Below are 19,808 nucleotides of genomic sequence, written 5' to 3'. Positions count from 1 at the left end.
TAATGGTGCAAAGTGTTAATTTTCGGATCTGAAAAAATTAAATCTACTTCGGAAGATATGTAGTATAATTTTATACAAATACTTCATTTTAAATCATGATACGATATATAAAAAACAAACATATATCGCGTACGCAAAAAATTACTGCAATTAATTCTTAATTCAAATCTGTACCTATCGTTATTTTCTTACACGATCACTGTCATTTTAAAGGAATAACGTACGAGATATCCAGGAAGTAATTGTTTGTAACATGGGGGAGTTTTTCGAAGGAGAGGTCCCTGAGAATGTATAATAAATGTATTTTTTTTTGTACTTGAAAATTTCAGTGAATTGATCAGTTAATTGGTGAAAAACAGTTGAAAAGCCGAAGTGGGCTTCCTTTATGTATTTTTTTCTGATTACTGTGCCTGACTAAAAGTCCCCTTAATGAATAATTTTGTAAAAACATTTGTACAAATGTAATTTATATTACAATAAAATTCATTTAACACAAATTTTCAAGATACGAGAGTCAAAACATCCCACAGGTGGGTTACACGCAGTGGCGGCTCTTCTTTGAGGGTCATTTGGTCAATGACAGTCCAAAATATAATAGTAAAAAGTATAAAAAGGATTATTAATTTAGTTGTATTAGTGCATATTCGTACGGTATTAGCGGGTTCCGAAAGAAACAACGGGAAGAAGATGAGATTGTTGTTCATGGTCATGAGTTCAAATCCCAACGAAAAACAAATTTTCGGAGACTTTTTCTTACAAAACTTAAATTTCGATTTGCGTCATTTTGTATATTAGCGACTCTCAAACGAAAATTTGAAAGAGAAAAATCATAACAAGATACGGTCGCATCTAGGAATTGAACCCAAGACCTTAGTCTTGCCGGAGATCTGCTCTACCACTGAACTAATTCGACCCTATTCTCTTCGGTCATATTTAACTATATCATACTTTAAACTAAGAACTACCAGCATTGTCTTCATTTTCTTGACGCATATTTTTATTGGCTGCTATCTTTATATATGATTGCAAGATACTTCCCGAACTAAATGCAATCTAGATTGTGTATTGGGTATATATATATATATATATATATCAATTTTTATTTTAATGCGCGACATCTATTGCTTTTTTTCAGGATGAATATTTTCTAGAGCAGAGCCCTGGCAAGGCTGAGGTCATGGGTTCGATTCCGAGAAGCTACCGTATCTTTTTTTGTTTCAAATTTGAGAGTCGCTTATGTCTTCAATGATTAAATATTACAATTTGAGGTTATACTCACCAAGTTAATCCAAAATATTAATAAATTTTCAAAATTTGCTAAAAAAGAAACCTAGAAATTCCAGATAGACAAAAGTTGAAACAATTAATTTTCATGTCGTCAGAATCCAGGGGAGATTTTCCGCTTTAAAGATAAGACTTTAAGAAATACCTAATCCCTAACGATACGTTATCCCCGTAAATCTCATAATAATGCTGTAACGCACATGTACAGTTACTGGGAAGTACACAAACAAGAATATAGAAAACAAAAATGATGACGATCAGGCGACCACAGGGCGAACAACGTGTTCGCTGATCGAACAAAAGATATTTGGGAAGACATACTTTATTAATTAAAAATCTACCCCCTCTGCCCCACCACACACAATACCTACCTATCTACATGCAGCTTCTACTTTGGCTGAACAAACAGCAATACACTGCCATCATAAGCAAAAAAAATTCAATGGTCACAATCCGGCGAGAAGAAAAATGATCCTGATAAAAAGTGATAGCCTGCCAATTTCCTGATAAAATATTAGTCATTCAGAATATATCGAGAACACGTGTTATTCTTCTAATAAATATCATGACAGACATATTATGACATATCGGTATTTGTATGAACACGGGTTCCGCCGTCCTCATAAAACATTCGATTTTAACTGATACTCTGTCAATTCATTCGTTAAAGGCCTGCAGTCCCTGACGGCCGGCGTGGTCTAGTGGTATACGCTTTTGACTACAGATCCGAAGGTCGCGGGTTCGAACCCGGCGTGCGCAAATAAATTTTATTTGATTAATTTGTGTTATTTCACAATTAATTAATTTAAAATAATATATAGTATATTTGCGGCACGTTCCAGAGTGGAAGATACTCTCAGTATCGCCCTGGTGTAAGACCACCATTCAGAATTGAAACGTTGCTTGAAATGGCTTTAGCCGTGTTTGGTGACCAGATCTGAATAGCCAGGTACTTCCCCACCTTCCTCTTCCCCATCTCCTTCCCCTCCCCAATACCCTCAGCCTCACAACATACCCCAATTGGGGATGCCATAGTCTCACTCGCTCCAGACGGGAGCAGTTGGGACTCTTGTGCGGTATTACTGTAAAAAAAAAAAAAAAAAAAAAAAAAAAAAGTCCCGTTTTTAAAAGGAAAATAAATAATATGACTAAATTATAAATTAACAGTAAGTTTTCACACCAGAAAGTGACCATCGCATTTTTCCAACTGCCTTTTTTCTTATTACGGCTGTATAGTATAGCATAAGAAGATATTTTACAAGCTAACCATTACGCCGTTTCCCCGCAGGGGTAGGCAGAGAGAACGGACCGCAAAACAGCTCGGTCTTTACATACACTCCTTGCCTCATTCACATTCATACATACACTTCTATCATTAGGAATGCGGAGTCAAAAAATTTTATGAGACATAAACAGGTCTAGGTGTAATTGTAATGTCATTGATGATAACTAACTAACTAACCATCACGCCGTTTCCCCGCAGGGGTAGGCAGAGAGGACGTACCGCCAAACAACTCGGTCTTGGCACACACTTTTTGCCTCATTGACATTTATACATCGTCTAATACATACTCTTCTATTATTCTGACTCTTGACATGACCCGACTCGAGTATCTGATTCACTTGATCGTGCCATGTCTTCCTCGGGCGTCCCCGACTTCTGCTACCATTCGCATTTGCATCATATATCCTATGATAGGTAGTAATAATGACGTACCTACTCTACCATATTGAAGTATCCATTTTACAGTTTTTAATGTTTAGACTACATAAGTTTCAAAGAGTTTATTTATTTGATAGTATTGTTGTCCTTTCAATGAACGTGACTGTTCTTTTTAGGTCACCGAAAGAACCTTCAAGATGTAATTATTATTTAATTAATTATTAATTTCCAGCATCACGTGCTGCAGGGGGTGAGCCCCCTCCCCCCATCGTTTTCCACCCTCCGTAGAAAGGGTGAATATTTTTTAATTAAGTCAAAACGTTTTACGTCAGTGACGTCACAGTAGGTATTATGTGATCTGTAAGTTGTTTTCTGCGGTCACTAAGAACGGGTTGTTTCACGGAATTTTAACAGTTCATCAAATTTCAAATTTAATTAGTTCTAATCATGTTGTTTTATTATTTTAGTTCTATGAAGCAACTGGCCCATAATGACATATTCATAATAACAGAACATGAATAGAACCTACACGGAGGAAAATCACTCATATGAAATATTTATTTATTTATTTATTATACGCCCATAAGAGCTTTTTGCAAACATTTGATAATATAGGGTTTTCCAATAAGAGGTGTTATTTTGAATAGCCCGTTATTTCGGTAGATGTTACATTTGAAGATGTCATTTTTTGACATTTGACAAGTAGAAACTACGCCATTAATAAAAATGGAACGATACACGCTTCAACAACGCATTGAAATTGTTAAAATTCACTTGAGTGAATCAAATGCAAATCATCTTGAGTGATGAGGCCTATTTGCACCTCGGTGGCTTCGCCAACAAGCAAAATTGTAGCATCTGGGGCTCGGAAAACCCAAGAGTTATTGTTGAAAAGCCTCTCTATCCTCAACGTGTGACTGTTTGGTGCAGTTTATGGACCGGCGGAGTCATAGGACCTTACTTTTTCGAAAATGAGGCTGGAGCAACAGTTACGGTGAATGGATTGCGCTATCGAGAGATGATTAATTTTGATGGCCGGAATTGGATGGTATTGATCTGGACAACGTTTTCTTTCAACAAGACGGCGCTACGTGCCACACACGCAACGAAACCATTGATCTTTTACGATTGAATATCAAAATAACACCTCTTATTGGAAAACCCTATATGAACATAATAATTCAGTGAAACAGTTATCAATATTAAAATTATACAGAACCCATACAGAAGAATGGTATTATGCTAAACTTAATTGTTATTATTACTGAGGTATGTTATTATAGCCTTCTTGTAACTATATTCCGTGCAGTTGAAAACATCTACAATTTCTGAGAAAACATTGCCAACTGCATGCAATCTAGGTACAAGCGAGCATCTAAATGACTCAGTCCTGATATTTTTATTGCAATTAAAAAGAGTTTTGGATCGACTAGTTCTTATAGGTATATGGAAGGTAATTAGACTTAATAAAGCAGGGCTGTCTATAATACCATTAACAATTTTATAAATAAAAATCAAGTCGGAAACAAGTCTTCTATCTGAGAGTTTTATTAAGTTTAGTTCTTTCATCAAGTGATTGTAGTTTATTGTTTCAATTGGTAGACCGAGTTTATATTTAATGAATCTAAGGAATTTATGCTGAATTTTTTCAATGGAATCATAGTGGATTTTGATATTGCTAATTTATTCAAATCTGGTCAATTTATCCGTATTCCCACTAAAAGCGGAATGAACTAATAACTTTAAAGAATGAATTGACAGTTTTCCTAACAAACTATCAGTACATTGAGGAATATTTTCACATTTCGTCATTATATTGAATACGTATTCTGATACATTCTGAATGTAATAATATTTTATTATAAAATGGCATGCCACCACGTTTTTAACAGGATTTTAATAAATCAGCAATATCCGTGTACAGAGAAGATGAAAATTACCAATTAAATTTGACGAATTGTTCTAATTCTGTGAAAAACTGGCCCTAAGTGAGCCGCAAAGTTGATTTAGGTGATTAAATAATATTAATCAACATCAGCGTACTCACTTTCAGTAATGAAATTTGAGGAATTTTTAAAATTCTGTGAAAAAACTGACCCTAAGTGAGCCCCAAAGTTAATTTAGGTGATTAAATAATATTAATCCACATCAGCGTACGTTCTCACTTTCAGTTGAAAAAAGTTGTTTTGATGCTTGATTGATGGATATTCTCAGTATTGCCCTGGTGAAAGAATACCATTCAGAATCGAAACCTTGCTTGGAATCACGAAACATACAATATTACACACAAACAGGTTCACCTTCTCAAACCTACCTTACACACAACATACTATAGTTATAAGTTTTAAATATATCATGTACAAATATAAATAATTATGTGAACACTGTAAATATTATACAGAAATAAAAAAATAAAAAATTTAAAATAAATAAAAAAAAAAAAAATTAAAAAATCGTTTACAACATTTGTACACGGTTGACATCAAAAGGTAAGGTTAAGGTAAGGCTCTCGACTAGCAAGCTGGAGGTCGCGGATTCAAATCCCGGCGTGCGCAAGTAAATTTTATTTGATGAATTTATTTATTTGAAATAATATATAGTATACTTGCGGCACGTGTGAGATTGTCAGTATCGCCACGTTAATACCACCATTCAGAATTTAAATATTGCTTTAAATGGCTTTAGCCGTGTTTGGTGACCACATCTGAATAGCCAGGTACTCCCCCACCTTCCTCTTCCCCATTTATTTCCCCTCGCCACTACGTTCGCCTCACAACATACCCCAATTGGGGATGCCGGAGTCTCACTGGCTCCAGATGGTTGGAAGCAATTGGGACTCTTGTGCAGTATTCACATTTAAAAAAATCTGAATAGCCAGGTACTTCTTAACCTTCACCTTCCCTTTCCCACTTTTCAGAGTCAGTGTTCCTTATCCCAATCGGGTATTTTATAGTCCCACTGTCTTCGGACAGCTGAAAGTAAATGGGACTATGTGAATACCTATTTAGTGACTAGATCTGAATAGTGAGGTTCCAGTGTAGTATGTCTAAGGGATCTCAAATGGGGTTGAAATAGTAAGTAAATAAAAAATGTTTTAACTACAAACAAAATAAAACTTATCTTAGTGCACTGTGCGCAACACTTTATTCAAGTTAATATCACTTCATTCAGGTTCTAACAATACTGTGCAGTCAAAATACAGATGACAAATTTCAGAATAAAATAGAGATTTTAATTGATAACAATAATATGAATATTCACAAAGAAAATCCTGAAAATGCACAGTTTAATATAAATTTTTACAATACCTCTACATAAGAGAGTTTTTATCTCGGGAATGCTGGGTATATCTGAAACCTTAATTCTATAAGGGATGTCGCATTACGGCCGATGGCTTACAAACTTCTGAACGGTATATTATCAATACCAGACATTCTGGCTGAAATAACTGCACTCGAGAACGCGAGAATGGTTTCCCTTGAATTGCGTCAGCACAGATGAGTCCGCAGCTCGAATTTTACTTTTTAGTGTGGATATCGCATTAGAGTTCCAACTGCTCCCAACCGTCTGGAGCCAGTGAGACTATATCTTCCCCAATTGTGGTATGTTGTGAAGCTGAAGGTAACGGAGAGGAGAAGGAGACATTATTTAACTAACTATGTATTACCCTTTTCATCGTGAAAATACATTATTATATATTGTGTTAATCCTACACTATTATTGGGAAGTGTACATAAACTTGGCTGGGAAAAATCTAACTAACTAACAAACCATCACGCAGTTTCCCTGCAGAAGTATACAGAGAAGATAGACAGCCAAACAACATGCATACATACTCTTCTGTTATTCTGACTTTTTCAATGGCCCGGCTCAGAATTTGATTCACTTCATCGTGCCATGTATTCCTCGGACGTCCCCGACTAATCAACGACTAATCAACGAAAATATATCATGAGGTCGAATAAAATATATAATTATTAACGTAAGAAACAATAAAATAAATTATATGGATGTAAGGCTGAGATCTCAGCTCATTAGCCTCTCTCCCTCTTTCCCACAAACGAGGCGTGTAATTGAAAGAGAGGTAACAACGGCACTCAAAGCGGTAGGAGTACACTTCTGCTAAAATGCAAATAAATTTGCACAAAGCATCAATTAAGCGTGTACCTTAGCACCATATATGTCATCTAATGCCATCTATCAGCGATACAATGAAACATAAAGAAGTTATGCTCCATTAGAAACAGAGCTGTCAAATTAACACACAATAAAATTGTATTTTTTAAATTAATTCCACCAAGGAGGCCTTGGGGGAAATAATTTCCATCATTGTCTAGGACACTTTTGGGATTAGAAGAGCTGCCAGGGACCTATCAAATCAAAGATACTTTATCAGTAAAGAAGAAGGTAAAATGCACTAATAAAACTAAACGAAACATGAAACAGGACAAGACATAATAATATTTTATTTATATGGTATACCTCTTGACTTTTTGTAAAAGTCTATAAGAATATTAAACTTTATTTGGAAAAACTTTTTTAAAGGTTATACCTATCAATGTAATATATCATCGAAGAAGAAAATATAGAAAAATAAAAAGGTGATGGTATCAACTGGGAATCGAATCGACCGAGTTGTTTGGCGGTCCGTCCTTTCTGCCTACCCCTGCGGAAACGGCGTGATTGTTAGTTAAAGCGATGCACTACGTCGTGTAATATTTTAAATTGAGCCTTTATCAATAACAACCCTTACGTAGATGGCGATAAGGTTTAGATTCCCGCTTAACACTATCCGCCTGTTTTGATTTATGCAAGAAAAAAACATGGCCAAAAAGTGCCTTTTGTTTTATTTTGTGGATGTTCAGGCATAAATATTTAATTTTTGTCTGATCATTTTGTAAATAACTTAATTTGCCACATTATACAATAAAATCATAACCGAAAATGGGTTCGTAAGCAGGAGATTTTGAACTTAAAAGCAGTTTTCATAGGCCTACACATTATTTTTTTCTGGGCTTATAAAAAGACTTATCTAAAAATTAGGCGATTATTTCAAAGGCCAAGATGTATTCTACTCGCAGTATTTAAGTAAAGCATCTGAAACATTTCTAGGCGACCAAATTTTTAAACCAAAAACACATGTTTTAGATTACTACGTATGGCATCGCCTTAACAGGAATTATTGAAAAATGCATACGTATTCTGACTACACAGTGGAACATATTATCCTTTCAGCATCCCCATAGTGTAAGACAAACATTCACATTTTATGGGGGTATTTTTCACCATTTCCTTCCGCCTCAAATATTTAATAATCATAATCTCACTGGTTCCGGACAGAAGGAACAATAAAATTATCGTAAGGCCCGGAATATCAGTCGGTTCGTATCCTCGCTATTGTTCGACAATCCTCGCTCAAATATAAGCGGGCTAAATCGGCCGCTCAAGCCTTGGTAAGCCACACAATAGTTCCTTTTTTAGACGCTGAGGCTATAGCAGGAACAAATGTCCAATATGACGTTTACGTGAGTAATAACGTCATTGCGCATACTTCTATCTCATCGCGAAATTCAGGTAAATTTCTTAACTTTTTCAGTATGGACTATTATATTCATAGAGCAATGAGGTCAATCGAAAATAGACAAATAGTCTGGTAAGGTATTATAAGAGGGATTTTTCAAGACGCGAGTTTTCAGCGGATTGACTCCATCAAAACAAACACTATTTAAAATTAGTATCCTCGCATATAGCACCATGGCGATTGAAGTGTGGAACTTTATAAAAAATCAACTCGTAAATTAAACCCGCCTACAACGTTTGACATTTTGAAAGCTCTCTATCTCCCGATGACATTAGAGAGTCTAGATATACCACTCACGTAGAAAGTAATTAGATATTACATAAAAAAAAGAAGCACATTCCTTTATTAAAATCATAGACAAAACGTGTAATATTGGTGATATCTAGGCTTATGACCTATATGTGGATTATGTTCCAAGCCGCGCTATGATCGACATTCCAACCAAACCGACTTTAAAATCAACTGATATACCGGGCCTAAGTCACATAAAACAATACCTACCTATGTCAAATCCGAACGTATACGTTTTCAAACATTTGTTTTGGCATATTTTCATACGCGATTTCAATTTAATTATAATATTATTATCGTTACAAATAATAGTCAATTTTGTAGGGTATGTATTGTTTACGAATCGGAAGCCTTTGTCACGTTACGGGCCACGTTACTGAACCCATTGTTCAGGGAGATTGGGGGGTGGAAACGGGTGCCAAAATACTAAATTTAGTCTGTAACGGGAATATTCCACGTTGAAATAGTGACAACAGCGGTAATTGCATGTTGTACTATAAACATTGGTTAATGTTGTGCATCATGTAATCGAAGTTGATTGAATGTTAAACTTATCTACCTAACCTAACCTAACCTCGCCTAATGTAACCTAGCCCAACATAACCTAAACTAACTAACCTAGGATAGTCTAACATTATCTAGCCCATTGTTTCTGAAACTGGAGGTTATTATTTGATTAAAAACCTTTTTATCAAATAATGCATTTCAAGTATCTATACTATCTTTTTAATTAATTATAAAAAATTTATATTCATAATTACAAACACTAAATATTGTTAATCTTGATGCTCACTACTCTTCTAGACACAAGCGCCAGCTTCTATAGAAGAGGAACATTAAAAGCAGTGAAAACTAATTATATGAATTATTTTAGCTAACATCGATTATACTCTGTAATACTATTGTACTGTAAATTGATTAATTATTTAATAAATAAAAAATAATAAAAATTAAATAAAAGTTATTTGTACTTTTTACAAACGCCCTGATAGGCTTTTACATGATAAGTGTTTTATAAGATTTACCGCATAATACAGTGAAAACAGGAGTTTTTTTTATGTTTGGACACCAACAAAAAAACTTTAAAATGAACACAATACAAAAAAAGACCCCCACACAGCATTCCCAAAGATGAAATAGGCCCATGAGGAAATTATTTTCCTCGGGGCCTCTCCTGTGTGGGTTTAATGTAAAAAAAAAACATTTAAATACTTTTGTGTTTTAATAATGAACAAAAATTAATAAAGTATGTAGTGTGCAAAGGAAAAAAAACAGTGCTCTTTTAGACATATGGTAAAAGGTGACGATTAGGTAATATAAAAATAAATAATGTAAACAAAAAAAACAATATGTACTTCGAGTATAATAAAGAATAACAAGTCCTATTTCATAAGGTCTTCAATTTCCTTGTAATCTTTTCTCGTTAGCCATTTATTGATGTTTTTGTTAAAGGAAAACATATTAGTTATTGCTATGGTCTTTAGTGGCAGTTTGTTGTATGCGTGATCCAAGGTATATGGTGTCTTTGAGCAAAGGTTGTCGTATATTTCGGTACCAAAAGTCTTTCTTGTGTTTTTGCTCTTGTGTCATTGTCATTACTATACATTGAAGGTTTTTTTTTAATATATTTATTATTTTTAGGTATAATTGCTTGACATTAAGAACTCTTAAAGACTGGAAAAGTGACTTTATCAGATGCCTGAAGAGTTTTCTAAATATGATTCGCAGGATTACTTTTTTGTATTTTTATCAAAGGATCTAGCAAAGTAGGGGCAACTTCTAGTTGCAGACTATGTGCTGTAAAAATCTGAGGAAATCATTTTCGTGTTCGAAGTGCAGTCAAAATGCAGACTGTGCTGCAAAAATCGGAAAAACCATTTTAATGTCCTAGGTGCAGTTTTATAATCAAAGCTGTGGACTTGCACACAGATTCAATATTAAGGCGATGCACTACGTAGTGTAATATTTTAAATTGAGCCGCTATGAATAACAACCCTTACGTAGATGGCGATAAGGTTTAAATTCCCGCTCAACACCATCCGCCTGTTTTGAATTATGCAAGAAAAAAACATGGCCAAAAAGTGCCTTTAATTTTATTTTGTGGTTGTTCAGGCATAAATATTTATTTTTTTCCGATCATTTTATAAATAACTTAATTTGCCACATTATACAATGAAATCATAACCGAAAATGGGTTCGTAAGTAGGAGATTTTGAACTTTAAAGCAGTTTTCATAGGCCTATACATTATTTTTTTCTGGGCTTATAAAAAGACTTATCTAAAAAATACTCGATTATTTCAAAGGCTAAGATGTATTCTACTCGTAGTATTTAATTAAAGCATCTGAAACATTTCTAGGCGACCAAATTTTCAAACCAAAAACACATGATTTTGCATTACTACGTATGGCATCGCCTTAAGTTAAAAGCAGTTTCGTCTTTGGATGACGTGTTAAATTTCAATTTCGGATTCATCTGCTGACGCTTTTCGAAGGAAACCGTTCGCATGTTCTGAGTGCAGTTTAAATACTAGTTTCACACCATATGTTGCAAAATTCCTAGGAAAACCATTTGCTTGTTCCGCGTGTAACGATTATTTAAGCTCGTGGATTATTATGCAGAACTACTCTTTAAGTTTAAACCAGTCGTGTGTTTTGAACGCAACTTAAAATTCAATTTTCGGACTCAATTGTAGATGCAACTCAAGGGAAACCATTCTCGCGTTTCGAGTGCAGTTAGAAATTTCAAGTAGTACACTCATGCCATTTGGTCACGCATTTTCATTTTTTTTTTATTTGAAGAATTCTTGGCAGATGTGATATAAAAATAAAATCGGTACTTGGTGCGTGTTGAATTCACTCATATTATCACAGAGGAAGATTCGTATTAAATTCTAAAATCCCGATCAATAACGAATACAGGCCATTTGGTTGCGCAACGCAACGGCTAAACCACGTTTCTCTAGATGAGATCTGGTCACTGCTCCAGACTTACAATAATATAATATACACATACACAGCGGCAGCATTCACTCGGTCTGGTCACGTGGTACCACCGCCACCCCATTACAAGGGGTGGGTTGGGTGGTTCGGGTGGGGTAGGTATTGCACGGAGAACACTTACTGATATGAAACACTGTTAACTAATTAAAAACGTGGTCAAATTATTCGTTTTCCTGTGAAAAATTGGACTGCAGGCCTATAACGAATGAATTGAAAGAGTTCTTAACAAAATATCAGTCAAAAGCGAATGTTTTATGTGGACGGCGGAACACGTGTTCACACAAATACTGATATTGACGTAATTCCGTCATGATATCTATTAGGAAAAGAACACGTGATCTCGATATATTCTGAATGACTAATACTTTATCAGGAAGTTGACATGCCATCCCTTTTTTAAGAGCATCATTTTTCTACGTGTGAATGGACTATACCCACTATATATATAAAATAGATTATATTTTATGTAGATTATATTTTCATATTATAAAATGAAGGCCTCAGCACGGGCAAGCCACCCAGTGAGGCCTACATTACTGGAAAACTTAAAATGTAAAAAATATTGTACCAAATAAATAAATAATAAATAATAGCAATTTGCAATAGAGGGTAATCCACGACACGATCCTAACTGTAAATCGGATAATCTTTTTGTATGCAGCAGCTTGATATTGGTAGGGAGGTATGGGTACCGCCACCCCGGGAACCCTTCTTTGGATAACCAACACCTTTGCCATATGTCAACGCAAGTGGCAAGCTACGACTGCCTCCATGGTCGAGCGGTAGTGTTCTCGACTATCAAGCCGGAGGTCGCGGGTTCAAATCACGGCGTGTTATTTCACAAATTACTCATATTAAAAACAATATAATAATAAATTTGGGTCACGTTCCAGAGTGGAAGATACTTTCAGTATCGCCCTGGTGTAAGAAAATGGCTTTGGCCGTGTTTGGTATCCAGATCTGAATAGCGAAATACTTCACAACCTTCCTCTTCCCCATCTCCTTCCTCTTCCCCATCTCCTTCCCCTCCCCACTACCGTCAGCCTCACAACATACCCCAATTGGGTATGCCGTAGTCTCACTGGCTCCAGACGGTTGGGACATTGGGGCTCTTGTGCGGTTTCACATACAAGTTCCGGGTTGAGATTTGTCCGGCTGACGGAAGCGTCTGCCCACGGGACGGAACGGGAGAAGCCGGTTGAGTATGTCCCTTTGACCTCTCCAGCTGGATTCTCGACCCAAGGCTTGCACCGCAGTCGGAGAGATGGATACATACGTCACTCCTGGACACATTGTAATCCCCAAGTATGTGTAGAGTTAATGTGAAAAAAAAATATATATTTATACTGTCGTATATTCATTCAATCCACTTTTCACTCGCAGAACTTCATTCATTTAACTAAAAATAGTTTTCCCTTACACAACCATATCTTCACTACGTGGTCACATGGGAATCCAACATTATGCATTATACGAATCTATCTACCAATGGAATTCATTCAAGGGTGAATTTTATCTACTAACGATTTCAGTCCACGTGTTGCACATTAACGAGCCACTTATGCACGTTTTATATTGGTTAAAAAAATCTACAAAAATGACACCTAACGAAACGCCGCACAGTGGGCTGAAAATCGCCTTTCATAGACATAGAGACTTGAATTTTCAAGGGTATTTTTTTGGCTAGAATTGGATTCTGCTGATCATTACTATGCTATAAAATTTCGTATGAAGCAATTGCGTGTACAAATGAAGGAGTTATCATTTTTTTAAGAAAAAATTGTATGGCACTGACATTAAAAATGAGGCTATCTCTGGAATCATAAGGTTGACCATTATATCCTTACACACAGATATACTACTATTTATTTGTATTTTTTGATATACTTCGTATTGTAGCGCAACTTGCGATTTTTGTTTTCAAATCCTCAAAGTTGCATTCAGCAGAAATTCCATTTCTAGCCAAAAAAAATACCCTTGAAAATTCAAGTCTTTATGTCCATGAAAAGAGATTTTCAGCCCACTGTGCGCCGTTTAAAGCATAAAAAAGAGTATTGCTAATTTATTAAGAATCTCTTCAAATTATTGGTAACCCTTAACAAATTTACAGAACTTAACGAAATGCCAAATGAGTCGAGTCAAAACAGGAATTTTCTAGGGAGTCAAAAAATACTGAATGCTATCGGAAAAGAAAAAAACATGCAAGTAGCTTATTGCAGATACGTATATTACTAACTACGGTAATCAAAGAAGGTAATTCAGGAAATAATATCACTCGAAGCGGTGAAATTTAAAGTTCAGGGGGTTAAACGCGTGCAGATAAGTCGGTGATATTCCTTTTATCAAATGCTGAAACAAAATTCATCGACGGTTATTAAACTTTTATATTCGGGGAGGAAGATAAGTGGCGGAAAATATTATTAAAAATTCAACCCGTAAAAGACTACTCAAAAAAAGGTTTTGAGTAGTTTTTTTAATATATAAAAATTCGGCCAGCGTATGTTTGCGCTTGTACAACTCGAAAAGTAGAACTTTTTTTTTTTTATTGAAACATATAAACAAGATTTACAATTTTATAACAATATAAACACAAATATTTCAATCACTCTCCTAATAAAGCAGCTGCTTGTGTTTAGGAGAGGACAACAAAAATATTTTAACATTTGTTTAAATTAAACAAAAAATATTAGTAATAAAACAAAAAATAACAATAAAAGTAATAAAAATATAGGTTAGTTAATAAATGATTCAAAGAATTTAAAAGGCAAAAACATATTTCTAAACAATAAGTAAAGTTATGAGGTGGTACAAGAGTATTTTAATTTTATTTTTTTTTATATTTTTCGAAGTTTTCTTCCAATCGTATATCAAGGGGTAATTTATTAAATAATTTTACACCCTTGAATATATAGTGATGCTGTGCTGTTGTGGTTCGTGCTAGTGGCACGGTTAGTCCTCCAACAGATATTATTCTTTTGCTAATATTCAATTGTGGTAAATTATTTTTACTAAAGAAATCTTTATGTATTTGTAGGAGTGCAATTTTGTCATAAATTTTTGTAAGTGGGGGAACCGGGAAATCTTGAAAAACATTTATAGTTGGGTAGTAATATGGCTTTTTTAAGATGATTTTTATTAGTATTTTTTGGATAGTTTCCAGTGGGAGTAGGGATGATTTATATGCACCCCCCCAAGCCACGATTCCATATTGTAGGACAGAGTGCGCCAGTGCATAATAAATATCTTTTAGTATTTTTAATGATACAGTATTTCTTAGTCTAAAAAATATATAGATCAGTTTTCGCATTCTGTCTACTGTGGAATTTATTTGACTTTTCCATTTGATGTTATTATCAATAATTATTCCAAGATATTTTATTTCTTTTTTACTACTAATGTTTATACAGTTTAAGTTACAGGGTGCGATTCTAAGGAGGCAATTTCTTTCGTGAATTTTTATGTTTAGATTTACATTTGAGATATTCCCTGTTAGGCTATAAGGTATAAAATGGGTTTTTTCGACATTTAGTGTCAATAAGTTTTCGTCAAACCATAGTTTAACGATATTTATGGCATTATTAGCTGATACTTCGACCTCATTCCAAGAATTTCCTTCAATAGTTATCACTGTATCATCTGCGTAAGATATAATGTTTCCAATGATTGGGAGTTCAAAAAGTTCATTTAAATATAGTATAAATAGTAAAGGTCTCAAAACAGTTCCTTGTGGAATTCCAAAATCTATATTTTCTATTTCACTTAATTCGTTGTTTACTTTAACCTGTTGAGTCCTTTGATAGAGATAACTTTTTAACCATGTTTTAGCTTTGCCAGTAATTCCTATATTATTTAGTTTATTAATTAATTTTGAATGTGAGACACTATCAAAAGCTTTACGGAGGTCAATAAATATACTTAGGCACTTTTTGCCTCTATCTAATGTTTTGTAAATAAGCTTAGTTAATTCTGCAATTGCGTCTTGTGTGCTAAGTTTATCTCTGAAACCGTATTGACTAGGGTTAATACATTTTTGGTTATCTGTATAATCAGTAATTTGTTTTTTTATTACTTTTTCGTGTATTTTTGCAATGTTGGATAATAAGGATATTGGGCGGTAATTGTTTACTTCTTTTGAATCTCCGGATTTATATACTGGGATTATAATGGCTTTTTTGTAGTTAGACGGGAATATTCCGTATTTAGTACTTACATTAATTATATGCGTAATCGGTTTGGTTAGAAAATTGCAGTATTTTTTCAAGATTTCTGTAGTTATACCGTCGTATCCTGGCGCACTACCATTTTTAAGTGATTGTATTATGTTTTCAATATTTTTTTCTGTAGTCGGTTTAAAAATTGAAAGATTGCTATTTGTTATTTTATCTATATGTATTTCATCAGGTTGATAATTTTGGTCAATTTTATATGCAAGTTTTTGACCGACGGTAGCGAAAAATTTGTTGAAAATATTTGCGCACATTTTTGGTTCACGGATAGCATTTATTTTAGTTCCATTATTATTTAATGTAAAGTAAACCAATAATGCAGAAAATTAAAAAGTTTGTTCTTATTAGTGATTAGAGAGTCATTTGAATGGTAGAAGAAGTCGGGGACACTGACGTTTTCTATGTTAAAATGACGTTGTGGCCAATTGGAACCGTTTCGGAATGTGCGGTTGTAGATATATATAAAAATTATATTTCTTTGTTTGTCCCCTATAGACTCGAAAACTACTGGACCGATTTCGATTTTAAAAGTTTGTTCTTATTAGTGCCAAGAGTGGTGGTTTGAATGGTACGAGTAGAAAATGTCGGTGACGAATAAAAGTTGATATAATGTAGATTTTAAATAGTAACAATGTGGTATACAGTAGTGAACGGTAGAAAAATTCGGGGACGCCAGAGGAAAAATTAACGAATTATCACTGCACTGCAATGAGATACGGAGTCGAATAAAAGTTGATATAATGTATTTTTTTAATATTAATAATGTGATATACAGTAGTGAATGGTGGAAGTCGAGGATGCCCGAGGAAGACACGATCGAGGGAAACAAAAACTCTCAATTCATTAGAATAATATTATTTCCACCTTAAAAATAGACCCAGTTTTCAGGTACAATACCCGAGCAATGCCAGGTACAAGTCAGCTAGTGATGAATAACATTTATTTTGTGCTCTCCGGATTTTAAGCCCGCGACCGGCATGGAATGAGGACAGTTTTTCGAGCGCGCCTATACTTCGGGGACATTTGGAGAGTTTGGGGAAAGGCTCAAAGTAACTGTCCCGACATATATACAGGGTGTATCGGCACGTACCCGACAAACTTTAACCAGCTTTTCCTTAGCACATTTGGAGTAAAAAATGTTATGGGCACTTTGCTGTCCGGTTACATTTTTTTTCAATTACAAACCAAAAATGATAAAAAAAATCCACACTCCGTCACTGTCATTGGCATTGTTTCTCGTGTCCAACAGCTGTTATTAACAAGTGTGTCAATAAGCGTCTTCGCTCTTTCATACACACTAAATAATAATAGTTAAAAATGAGACGCATGGTGCCATGCCATTTCGTTGTGATTGTAAAAGCGCGCTAATGTAGGTACGTACGTACATTATTTAACGAAACTCGAACAAAATATTGCCAGATGGGTTTTCAAACTTTGACAAAGGATAAAACAGTGGTGACATGTGATGAAAATATGAATAGTGATTTTTTTATTTAAAAAAATGTTCCGGACAGCAAAGTGCCCATAACATTTTTTACTCCAAATGTGCTAAGGAATAGCTGGTTAAAGTTTGTCGGGTACGTGCCGATACACCCTGTATAGTCTTAGCCGTCCGGCCACGGAGGTCGTCGAACAGTGGCTACAATGGAGCTCTCAGTGGCTGGATAACAGACACTTTGTGGTAAGAGCGGGATAATAAAATAATTGGCCATTCTTCAGTATAACCTTATCGTATTCCTAATAGTATGTTTGTCTAATGGATGATAATTAATAGTAACTCAAGTGTTGTTTTCTGAACAGATAATAATGAAAGATGGTTGATACAATAATGTACTACAGTTATTATACCAGTGGCGTGCCGTACTGGAGACGTTTGAGAAAAGCAACAATTTGTTTATAATTAAATTCATATGTTACTTTGTTGTAATATTAATTTCTTATAATTAAATTATAATATGTAAATGAAATCCTCAGCACGGGAGATCCCAGTGAGGAAATCATTATCTCTATATGTTACTAACAAAACAATTAATCATTATTTGATTTTTAAATTTCCGATTTTATGACCGGGTTAAATCTTCCCCACAGGAAAAACTAAACCCTTCCACAAATGATCATCTAGTCAAAATACAAAATAATAAAAAAAATATTTTAATTGTGGGTTTTTATAAAAATTAAGTGGAATCAATGGGTTAAGTACTTCAAAAAAATCTTTGTCTTAAGCGTGGCCAACAATCCTTAAAGTTTGACGTTGTTAATTTACATTGATTATAAAATGCCAAATATCATAATGAAAATAATTTTGTTTTGCTTTTTGAAGAATCGTACGCCACTGACTTGGAGACAATCAAGCGTGATATTTATTAGGCACCGTTGAGTGCACGCATTCAGAGACACAATTTTGACAAAATGACGTGACTGTAATAGTGATAAGAATCAAGACCATCTATTATTATTATTTAAATCTCCCAAACAACACGCGAATTATTGCAATTTATTTACAACTTCCAATGACATACAAGAATTGTAGATGGATACCTACTTAGGTACTTACTGGTTTGTTATGATAATTTTCTGAATTCGTAAAAAAGTTGTTATTAATCTTTCATTCAAGGACGTCTCTGCCCTGATAACGGACATTGTGACCTGTTGCGAAGCCATAGCTCATAAAAAAACAACAAAAATCTTTTTAATTAAGTACCTACTTACATAAATAATAATATTGTGTTTGTTTATGTCTGGTGTGTGGTGTGTAGTGTGTAGGGTTGAGCAGAGATGACAAATTGTCACATCGTTTCGTTTCTGTTTATATAATACCATTGTAATGTTTATAACACTTTTATTTTGTTTAAAATGTGTTAACATTTTGCAGGATACTGTCAAAACGTTATCACGATGCCTTTTCGAGACAGACCAGTTTTTTTTTCAAAATGTCAAATAATATGACCGTGAAAATCTCGATTCGTTCCTACTCTGGCACACTTGGACATATTTATATATAAATCGCGTTGAAATAGTTTAAAATATATTGTTTTCGTTGAATACAAATGTGGTATACTTGTTAAAGAGATTTGTCGAGAGTTCATTCATGGGGTCCATACAAGAAGTCCATTCACAGAATCCAATGCACTTGAAGATCGATACGAGGCTCCTGTCAAACTCGACTTGCTTCGAAAGAAAAACAGCAAGAAATATAGATTTGGACCGCTTTTAGCTATGTTTAAAGTGTTATTTTGATGTGGAGAATGTCTTCAAAACAAACAACATGATATGTGATGTATTTATAAGATAAAACAAGGAAAAAACTCTTACCTTCGTTTTGGTCACTACATGTGTAGCCAGTTTCACTACGGCGAAGTTGCCTTTGCCAATGGTCTTTTCCAATTCATAATAACCTACGCGCACTAACTTGTCTACCGGGAAAATGTTCAGCTTTGTGTTTTGTGCGAAAGTCGAAGCCATTTTAATGTGTTTGTTAATCCTAGGGCCCTTTCTTATTGTGTCGCCGAGATGAAATAATGCTTTTGAATGGTGCGGTCAGGCCTGTGGAGATGGCACTACGGTCTACGTACGTCATCGCGAAAAGCAAAAAACCAAAATAGCGTCCGCCGACCGTTTAATTATTTAAAAATGGGTAAAAATCACTCGTGTAAACGCACCGCATCTTCAACGTTGCACTGGCACTTTGATAAGTATCGAAAATGTATCGAAATGTCCGCGATCTGCGAGAGATTACCACAAAATGTTACGCTCGGCGCGGCC

At 34.7% G+C, this 19,808-nt stretch overlaps 1 protein-coding gene across 2 annotated transcripts in view; it reads right to left on the bottom strand.

The window, feature by feature from the left end:
- Sik3 (Salt-inducible kinase 3) overlaps positions 1-19,808 on the bottom strand; it is a 92,114-nt gene extending 72,306 nt beyond the window's left edge. For both annotated transcript variants that reach the window (XM_089648132.1, XM_089648133.1), the window contains exon 1: positions 19,359-19,808. In XM_089648132.1, the coding sequence (XP_089504258.1) occupies positions 19,359-19,508 (150 nt within the window). In that variant the 5' untranslated portion in view covers positions 19,509-19,808. The remainder of the gene's footprint in view (positions 1-19,358) is intronic.

The sequence above is a fragment of the Hesperophylax consimilis genome, chromosome 27, assembly GCF_061612785.1.
Source record: "Hesperophylax consimilis isolate HC1 chromosome 27, BYU_Hcon_1.0, whole genome shotgun sequence".
Taxonomy (NCBI): domain Eukaryota; kingdom Metazoa; phylum Arthropoda; class Insecta; order Trichoptera; family Limnephilidae; genus Hesperophylax; species Hesperophylax consimilis.
The sequence above is the reverse complement of the archived record's forward strand: the minus strand, read 5'-3'. Positions and strand labels throughout refer to the sequence as shown.